This window comes from Manacus candei, unplaced genomic scaffold (assembly GCF_025592945.1).
Source record: "Manacus candei isolate 608988 ecotype Guabito, Panama unplaced genomic scaffold, ASM2559294v1 h1tg000076l, whole genome shotgun sequence".
NCBI classification, from domain to species: Eukaryota; Metazoa; Chordata; class Aves; order Passeriformes; family Pipridae; genus Manacus; species Manacus candei.
Genome location: NW_026138124.1, coordinates 9,192,858 through 9,202,793, shown reverse-complemented (window position 1 = coordinate 9,202,793; position 9,936 = coordinate 9,192,858). Strand labels below are relative to the sequence as shown.

The 9,936-nt window shown below is 43.8% G+C and overlaps 1 protein-coding gene across 4 annotated transcripts; it reads left to right on the top strand.

Annotated features, from left to right (window-relative positions):
- The first annotated feature begins 17 nt into the window (after window positions 1-17).
- Window positions 18-9,200, top strand: TUBD1 (tubulin delta 1). 4 transcript variants are annotated; one of them, XR_007908082.1, is made up of 11 exons: window positions 176-564; window positions 1,231-1,414; window positions 1,965-2,112; window positions 2,729-2,945; window positions 3,486-3,717; window positions 4,403-4,567; window positions 5,190-5,330; window positions 5,850-6,033; window positions 6,595-6,881; window positions 8,260-8,411; window positions 9,180-9,200. XR_007908082.1 is itself a non-coding variant. In XM_051809823.1 (10 exons), exons 3-10 carry the CDS (start codon window positions 1,243-1,245, stop codon window positions 6,695-6,697), a joined length of 1,362 nt encoding a protein of 453 aa, XP_051665783.1. In that variant the 5' UTR covers window positions 18-50; window positions 457-564; window positions 1,231-1,242; the 3' UTR covers window positions 6,698-6,929. The 4 variants fall into 4 exon arrangements, 2 of the variants coding, with proteins under 2 accessions (XP_051665783.1, XP_051665782.1); XM_051809823.1 differs by lacking the exons at window positions 8,260-8,411; window positions 9,180-9,200 and adding an exon at window positions 18-50 and having other exon boundaries at window positions 457-564; window positions 6,595-6,929; XR_007908081.1 differs by lacking the exon at window positions 9,180-9,200 and having other exon boundaries at window positions 8,260-9,148.
- The last annotated feature ends 736 nt before the right edge of the window (window positions 9,201-9,936 follow it).

Genomic DNA, 9,936 nt, shown 5'->3' with positions numbered 1-9,936 from the left:
GCGCTGCGCATGCGCCGGGCGGGCCGTTCGAAGGAGCGTCCGCACACAGGGTGGGGAGGGGGAGAAAGGAGCGCTGAGGGGGCGGGAGCGGGGTGGGATCGGGATTGGGGACGGGAGAGGGCTCGGCATTGGGATGGGGTCAGGATCGGGACCGGGATCAGGGGCGGGACAGGGATGGGATCGGGATCTGGACTGGAATGGGATCAGGACAATCGGGAGCGGGATGGGATCGGGATCGGAACCGGGGTGAGATCGGGACGAGGTTCGGGATGCCGGCAGAGGGTCCGGCCGGGCTCGGGGCGAACATGGCGGCGGTTCTGAGGGGGGAGCCCCGAGAGGCGGCCCCTGAGGGGGATCTGCGGGCGCGGACACCCGGGTGGGACGGTCGGTGGCACAAGTCGGACACGGGCCTTTCCTGAGGATAATTCACATGTTTGTTTATTCTCGGTCTCGCAGCAACCCCCGGGCTGGCAGAGGCGCTGGAATCGCGCACCGCGATCCAAATTAGCACAAACCTTCCCGCAGAACGCGGCACAGGCACCGGCAGCCATCCAGGGAATGCTGGTACGGGAATGCTGCGGCACAGCTGGGGTGGCAATGAGGAACTGCAGCCCGGAGTTTAAAAAAAAAATTGACCTTGTTTCTGTGAATAGAAAACTGAGAAAGCAGAGCTGCTGTAAAATGCTGAGCGGGGGAAAAAATGTCAAATCACGCCGGTACCGAGGCAAAAGCTTTGCTCTGTGTGCTGGAAGCAAGGGGAATGCTCCAGGGAATCCTTTTGTCACCTCAGCAGGCTCTGGCATCAGGCCTGGAGCAGAACAGGACTGGAAATCGGCTACAATTTTGAACAGGCTCAACATTTCTAAGGGCATGTGGTGCTTTCTTATTGTGCTTTTACATCCTAGTCCGATAACTTTGAGTTATAATCATTTTTTTCTATCCTGCCCTACTGAGCAAAAGGAAGAAAACGAACAATTCCCTTGCTCTGTGGCTGGTTCCAGCTCCCTCCAGATGCAAAGCAGCAGTAAACAGCTCTTGCTTCCCTTTAAACTGCCATCTGTGCTCTTCTGGCCTTCAGGAGAAGGTGCTGTCAGGCAGCTTTTCCCCAGAAATAGCCAGTGGTTGTGGTATAACCATCCTCAAAAAATGGCACAACGGACCAGAAACCCGCCAGAACTATTTTCCCCCCTGTCTTTTCCACAGTTACTAAAGACATCATTTCTTTTTCAGGCTTGAAGAAGGATGTCAATAGTCACAGTCCAGCTTGGGCAGTGTGGGAACCAGATTGGGCACGAGGTGTTTTGCTGCCTGTGCAGTGACATCCGTGGCATTCACGGGCTCTGCTCCAAGAAGGAAAACCAATCCTACCAGGATGCCTGCAAGGAGAGGTTTTTCTGGGAGGAGGAATCTGGAGGTACAGCTTTAAAAGGGCTTTTTGTTCCCCACACAGGGTCTGTTTTCAGGACACAGAAATCAAACAGGTCTTTTACCTTCGGTTGAGGAATGAGTTTTACCTTCAGCCTTGAAGGGCTGTTTAACCCTCTGCCCTCACAACACTGCTGCAGACATGGAAGCAGAATCAGTGCAGTGAAGGCTCTGAGAAGACAAAGCCAGTTTCCCAGTAGCACAGCTGGAAACAAAACATAATCTTTCCTTCCAAACATCTGCATTTTCTGCTGTAGATGGATCACACCACAGAGCAGGACCCACAGGGTCCAAATTTGACATTATCAAACACACTGAGTGGTTTCTTTCCTGAAAGAGAACTCTGGAGTTCACATTTGTCTTTGGCACAATACATGGGCATGGCCAAATCTTTTCTGTGCTGCCTGTGCTGTCCCATTAATGGCTTGGATAATGTGGGTGGGAGGAATACAGCCTGGGACATGCTATCCACCCAAATCCATCCATTTTTGTAAACATGTTGGCACGTTATTGTTAATTCTGTTGTTCTCCCTCTGCAGTGCCTGTGGCCCGGGCTGTGCTGGTTGACATGGAGCCCAAAGTCATCAGCCAAACCTTATCCATGGCTGCCAGGTCTGGCTGCTGGAAATACAACACCCAGTCCCACTTCTGCCAGAAGCAAGGCTCTGGGAACAACTGGGCCAACGGGTATGGAGAGCTGTTCCAGGCTTCCCAAGGGAACTGTGGAGGCTAAGGAGCAGTTTACACTCTCTAGGAGTGCAGCTTAGTATGGAACAGGACTTATTTTTAAGTTAAAGTAGAAATATATAGATAGCAGTGTAATTTTTGAACTGATTTTTGCAAGATGAAATTGGTGTTTGAATCATAGAATTCCAGAGTGGTTTGGGTTGGAAGGGACTTTGAAGCTCATCCAGTTCCAACCTCAACACCTTCCACTATCCCAGGTTGCTCCAAGCCCCTTCCAACCTGGCCTTGGACACTTCCAGGGCTGGGGCAGCCACAGCTTCTCTGGGCAACCTGTGCCAGGGCCTTGCTCCTTTGCAGTGAAAACATGACATTTTAGAATGGGAAGAATATATTTAAGAACAGGAAACAATAAGGCCAGTTTATAAACAGCTGTTTTGCAAAATGAACATCCCAGCTAAGGATTGTTTAGTGCAGATAGAATGGATGACAGTGCAAGCTTATAGAAATAATAATAATAATAATAATAATAATAATAATAATAATAATAATAATAATAATAATAATAAAATCTGCTTAATGAATAGCTTCACCTTCCTGCTTTTCTGTTACTCCCCAGTTACTCTGTCCACGGGCCCAGACACAAGGAATCAATCATGGATCTGGTGCAGAGAGAAGCAGAGAGATGTGACCGCCTGGGAGGATTTTTCACCATCATGAGCATGGCTGGGGGCACAGGGTCAGGCCTGGGAGCATTTGTGACCCAGTGCTTGAGAGATGCTTTTCCAGCCTCATTTATCCTAAACCACGTTATCTGGCCCTATGGCACTGGTGAGGTGAATGCCACATTGCCTTTTTATATAGAATTATAGAGAATTTTTAAGTTTATAATCGCTGCTTGCTTTTAAATAAAATACCTACAACAGAAATAAGAAGGAAAATAAGTACATTTTACTTTTTTACAAAGTTCAAATGACTAAGTAACACAGCTAAAGGATTGTTTGCCTGATATTTGGTACGTGTGATTTCACCAAAACAAATTCTTGATAATTCAAGTGCTGAAGTGGTGCAGCTTCACAAGAACTAGAAATCTCCTGTTGGGATCTTATCTCAGCAGTACAATCAGTTCCCAGGTAGATTTTGTTCCAGCATGTTTGTATGGAGAGAGATGGATAACCTGATTTTCACGGGTCTTGCCCTCTTTCCCTGGAAAAGCTCTGAGCTCCTGACCCCATTCTGCACTTTGGCAAAGAAAATGAATCACTTCCTAAATCTCAGCTGAGGAAACAGCAGCAGCCAGAGGATTATAAATTAGAAAGGGATTAAGTTTGACTCTCACTTGTGTGGGGTTTTTTTGTTTGTTTGTTTGTTCCCAGGTCATTGTTCAAAACTACAACTCTGTTTTGACCCTGTCCCATCTGTACCGCTCCTCAGACGCCCTCCTTGTCCACGAGAACGATGTCATCCACAGGATCTGTGCCCAGCTGATGAACATCAAACAGATCTCCTTCAGGGATGTGAACCAAGTCATTGCACATCAGCTGGGCAGCCTTTTCCAGCCCGTTCACCCAGCAGAGGGGAGCTCAAACTACAGCAGAAACCCACTGGGTACCAAACCATGTCATTCCCACACCTCTCTCTAGTCAGGTCAGGGGGGAATTGAAGTTCTTCAGTCTCCTTATTCAACTATTTGGGTACATCCCAAGTTTTCAGGCAGGCAAAGTGGAGGAAAAGACAAATTTAGAAGTTCAATCCAATCCCAATGTTGTAGCAGAGTCAAAAATAAACCCCCCCAACTTCTGCTTTCATTCTTCACCAGAAGAACCCTGTTTCTGCTTTTCCAAGTGATCACAGACACCCTGGTACCTATTTACAAACTCGTGCAGGTCAGTGCTTTTGGGCTGAGCTTCACCTTTCACTTGGGGGCAGAAATTTGGATGAACTGAAACAAACTGAAAGTTTTGTGTTTTGCTCAGGCAGAAAACAGGTGAGCAGACAACCTGGGAGCAACAGGCTGGTGTTTATACCCTCAGGAAATTAGAGAAAGTTACCCAAAATTAAGCTTTCCCATCTGTCTGTCGATCTCTTTAGCAATGCAGAGAGTCCTGGAGATTCTGAGAAGTGAGACAAGTCTAAATTGTAAAATCAGAGCTATTAATTCAGTAACACACAGCAAGTTTGCATTGCCCTGTCTGAAATTGCTAAACCTCTGTAACATTCCTCCCTCTCTCCTCCTGTTTTAGCCACCCTGGGCAGTGTTTCTTTGTGAGCAGCTGTTGATTTCTCCTTCCAGGAGACTTGATGGAGACACTGGTCCCACATCCCGAGTTCAAGATGTTGGGGCTCCGGAACATTCCTCAGATTCCTGAGAACTCCCTCCCCTACAGCACCTTCAGCTGGCCTGGGCTCATCAAACATCTGAGGCAGATGCTCATTGCTAATGCCCAGATGGAGGAAGGTACAGAGCATTCCCTCCCCTCTCCTCACTCATTTCTCCAGGTGAGATGAAGCTGATTGTTTAGTGCAGCTCCCTTCAGTCAGTTCAGAGCCCTCAGCAGGAATTTGCCTCCAGCTGCTCCTCAAACCATTCCCTCAGCTTGCTCCTGCCTTTGCTTCCAGCCATCTCAGTTAATTACAGCCACTGAAAACACACAAACCAAACCAACAGTTTGTGGCTGTGCACTTAATTTACATCCTTCATTTGGAACATTCTTTGGGTTGGGATTGCTGTGTTTTCTTTTTACACCTTCTACTCATGAAAATGCTGCTCAGCTCTCCCCTACCATTTACATGGGAATTCAGTTATAGCTCCCAGTTATGCAGGGAATGGGCTGGCAATTGCTAAGGATAGAAACAGGTATCATTTTCTCTGCTAGACAAGTGACTACCAGGAAAATACTGCTGGATTAGCACTGCTTTTCCCTGGGAATTGTGTGATTGCTGCTTAATTAAAGTGCAGCAGCTACAAACTCCAGTGTGGGGCACAGTGATAGTTCCCATCTGCCTCTTCAGCTATTCCAAATCCACATTTCACAAAACATTAACTATCTTTTCTGTCTTTTTTTACCAAAATCTCACAGGTATTGACTGGCAAGTACGACCACCTCCTCCAGGCTCCTCCACCCCCTCCAGCCATTCCACAAAGAAGCCACTGCACTTCAACACTTCCATTGCCAACCTGGTTATCCTGAGAGGAAAAGATGTCCACAGTGTGGATTTGGGTAAGGAGGAAAAGCCCCAAACCTCAGGGCTTCTTGTTTCATATCTCTCTGGTTTCTTTACACCACATCTGATCAAAATAAAAACACTCCAAAGCCACGTTTGGTTACTAAAGGTCAATATTCCCTCTAGAAACAGTTTAGTGTCCAAGGCCACATTGTCCAACTGCTTTGGGCTGTTGTCTTTACAGCAGCTTCCTGAAGCACTTCAGGGCAGGAGGAAGAGCCTGTAATCTGTGTATCTGATGAAATTCTTGGCTTTATTGTCTGAAAATACATTTAGCTGTTTCTGGAGTGATGAGCATGGCTGGCAGATGCAGTACTGACACAAGAGAGCACTTCTAGATAAACCAAGGGGTCTTTTTCAAAGTTCTGTTTTCTGCAAGCTGATCTCTGCAGAGTTTTCCCAAGGCCTGAACTGATGTGCCAAGCTTTGATTAAGTCACACAGGACAACTGAGACCAAGATGCAGGAGTCTGCAGCTTTACATTTACCAAAAGGGCTGTCTTATCTCTGCTCCAGGAAGTTTCCAAGATCCCTCCCTGTACACATCATGGCTAAAGCCTCAGGATGCTTTTAATGCCTGGAGAACACCAAGAGCATTTAACAAGTATGAAAAGTCTGCCTCTCTGGTCAGCAACAGCCAGTTCCTGCTGAAACCTCTCGACAGCATTGTGGGAAAAGCTTGGAATATGTTTGCTTCCAAGTAAGTGAAAAGAATCATGCTGAGACTTCACTAACAACTGCCAGTATCTTCACTGGGAGAGAGATCATTGTAAATAAGTGAGACCACAGATTGCAGTGCTCTCAGTGTATTTTCTCAGTCCCAAAACTCCCCAGATTTAGTGCATTCCAATTTGACCATCCTAAAAATAACACACAGAAGCTCTTTTGCTGATGGTTTAGTTTCCAGCCTGTGGACGGGCCTGGAAAAAACTTCCTGGCTCAGTCAGCAGCACTGAGGGGATTGGTGTGCATTAATCACTTCCCCTTCCATTTCCCACTTAGCCCAGTTTTTTTTAGCTGCAATTCTGTTTCCTCAACCAATACACAGATATAAAAACTATTGGAAACAAGTCAGGACTTACTGATCAGTAGGAATTACAAAATGAGTTCGAGGGAGCACAGTAAAAACTCACCAGCACAGTTATAGGGTGGAAACCAATCCCAATTTGGGGTTTTCACAGTAAATATCCAATATGTGTCAGATTCCCCCCTGATTTCCAATGCCTTACCCATCCAGTCTTACCCATCCTTCCCCACACAGAGCTTATATTCACCAGTACACCAAATTTGGAATTGAAGAGGAAGATTTCCTGGACAGCTTCACAACCCTGGAACAAGTTATCTCCAGTTACACCACCCTTTGATTTTATTTCTTTTAAATGGTCAGAAATGGAGCTTTTCTGAAAGAACCCAGCACTGGAAAACCTCCCATCAACTTCCTGAAGTATGGAAATGTCTGGGCTGGAGCTGGTTTTCAGTCTTGAAAGCAGTGTGTGTGTGTTAGGACAGCAAGAACTGACTCTGAGCTGAATATATTCCTATGGGCAGGTATTATTCTTATTTAATCTATCTAATAAATACCTATTTTTCAATACATTTGCTATGTACTGTAGCTACCTCTCTGAACATAATTTTTGGCACTTTAATATAAACTGTCATGAATTTTCATTGTAACACTTTGCCCACAGAATGCTTTAATGCTGATAAAACAGCAGTGCCATGATTATTAATCCAAGCTCCATTTCAGATTCAAGATACCTGTGGCACCTGGGCCTTTAAAGCAAAGTCAGAATAAATTAGATTTTAAGGACCTTAACTTTGACCAAACAGCAAAAGTTTTGAACCATCTTTTAAGAGAAATGCAAAGATTTCTTCATTTTCCTGTCATCCTCAAGTTATATTAGAGGTTATAGTTAATTAAATCCGTTTCTCACCATTTCCCTGTGCCTAAAACTTGGGAAAAATAAATCCCTATAGCACAGCAGAAGCCTTGGCTCTTTGTTATACCCACACCACATGTTTAAGCAAAACAACTGCTCTTCCTCTATGTTAGAACTTAATTAATTCGTTATTTATTGAAACATATTTGGCAGGAGGATGGCTACTAGATTTCAAATAGAACAGGACACAGCAATATCGTGTTTAATCTATTTTTAAATTTCAAAAAGCAATTTAAGGAATTGTCTGGGTTTTTTTTTGTTTTGCACAAGTTTTACCACCACCACAAGGTGGTGCCCTGGAAGCTGCAGCTGCACCAGCCTGGAAGGAGGAAGGGATTGAATCCCTTGGGAAGGCACACATGCTGAATAAAATAAATATATAATATTTATGTATTTATTTATATATGTATATCTAATATATAATATTTAAATTTATATAAAATAAATATAAGAATATATAAATATAAAATAAATATAAGAATATATAAATATAAAATAAATATAAGAATATATAAATATAAAATAAATATAAGAATATATAAATATAAAATAAATATAAGAATATATAAATATAGAATAAATATAAGAATATATAAATATAGAATAAAAGAGTCCAGAATTAAGGATTATGTTGTAACATCAACCTTCCTCCTGCCTCTGTCAGCTTTTCACTTAATGGTAGGGAGAGTTTGGGGAATTCTTGCCATTCCTCCCCCCCCATGTCACACTTATGATCCCATAGAAATAATCCCACAGGCCAAAAAATAAAAGAGTTTAAAAACAAATCAATCTCAGGGACTTTTCCCTTGACAAATTTCACATTTTAGAGTGTCCCTTTAGGTTTTTAGTGCCATTTCTTGCCAGGCCTTGAAACTTTTAACTGAAAGATGGCAGCTCAGAGCTGGGCACTGCTCTGGTCCAAAGGGATTTTTTGGGGGGTGTTTTTGTCCCTTTCAACCAGTGTCTAATTTGGGTATTTTCCACAGAAGAAACTGGAGGAAAGGTTGCACGAGCTGAGACAAACAGCACAGGCACTGCAAGGAACAAAGGGTCAGGAAAGGAGACCTTGGGGAGCTTCTCCCTCCTGCAGGAGGCCCAGGATGTTCAGCCACACAGACATCCCTGTCCCACAGAACAGGTAAATGAGGTGTTTAAAAAGCTAAAGGCAGATAAGTCCTCTGAGAAACAAGGAAGAGAGCAAAGGGTTATTGATCCAGCAGCACCATAACCCACTTTATGGCAGAAATAACCTGTTATCTCCATGTATTTATAATTCTGAGCATGAGGCAAAGGCAGCAGGTGCTCAGTGGATGACACAGCCCCATATTTATCAGTTATGGCTCACAGGATTTCCAGGTAATGCAGCAGGTTACTGGAAGGGGTTTCTTTGTTTAAGTTTGATGGCAGAATTGATGCCATGTCAGGAAACACAACACACAGCTGAGATGCACAACCCCAGAGCAAAAATGATTTCCTTATTTAACAAAAGAAAACAGAGAGGGAAAGGTTCTGCAGCTCACAGACACAGCCAGGCCAGCAGGGCCATCACTGCTTATCAAGGGTTGCTCTGTAAGGACTTGTTCACAGTCAGGATTCAGGGAAAACACTCCTAATTCCACGTGAAAACAACATTTTTAAAAGCAGCAATAGAGGATCACAGCCATCAGCCAAAGTTTGACAACACAGGTTCCTCAAAAGTATTTAAAAGAAAAAAGAGTTGAAAACAAAAGTGTAGATGTATTATCTGTTATAATCCTCTCCACTGCTCTGACAGGAGCTGTTTGAGGCATCTTTAGGCTTCTTCCTGTGACTGTTTTTCACTGCTGACCTCAACCCTGAAATTCTCACACCCTTTCCCAAACCCAGCCTTCAGTTTTTGATTCCTCTGGGGGTTTTTTTTCCCCAGGATGTGCAGAGGGTCAAAGTGGCAGGAAGTGAATAGCTGGTATCAAAGAGTCATAATTTACACTTGTATTAGAAGGTGGAGCAGTACTTTTCTATTTTATTGATAAAATTAATCACAGGGATAGTCAGAGCCTGGCAGAGGGCCTTTATCTCATTAGCAATTAAAGTTAATGAGGTGGATCAAAGGTCAGCACAAGCCAATGGCTCAGAGACAGGAACAACAGAGTCAGTGGCCTCGACCTTGCTGGTTTTAGGCAAAGTCCCCACAGGATGTCCATAAACCTGGAACAATGCACCAAAGCTCACTATTGTTGTTGGGAGGGACAGGTGCAGCTCACTGGGAAGTTGATTCAAGGACTCCAACTACAGAAAAAAAACCAAACAAACCCAAAAAACCCCAAACCACCAAAAAAATTCCAACCCAGAAACAAAAACCTTCAATAACCTAAAATACTTTAAACACAATAAGTGGCAGGTGACAGTAGTTAATGTATTTATAGATATGATTTATTTGGCTATAAGCAGATATTGGTGCTTTTAAGGTCAGACTCACTACCAGGACAGGAAGGATAGAACTGGGGGTAAATATATAAGGGGAAAAAAAATCTGTGGTTCCCACACCAACCAGGAATTTATCACCATGAAAGTTATATTCAAATTACCAGCTGATACACTACTGAGGAAAATTAAGGTACAAAAGGACGAATTATTCACTTCCTTCTGCATTTGCTAAGTAATTTAGTCTGGATAAATATTAT

Excerpts from the sequence above, each read along its gene's own strand:
- TUBD1 (XM_051809823.1), top strand. The coding sequence starts at position 1,243 with ATGTCAATAGTCACAGTCCAGCTTGGGCAGTGTGGGAACCAGATTGGG. Across the intron at positions 4,568-5,189 it reads TAATGCCCAGATGGAGGAAG|GTATTGACTGGCAAGTACGA; the intron begins GTACAGAGCATT and ends AAAATCTCACAG. Across the intron at positions 6,034-6,594 it reads TGGAATATGTTTGCTTCCAA|AGCTTATATTCACCAGTACA; the intron begins GTAAGTGAAAAG and ends TTCCCCACACAG.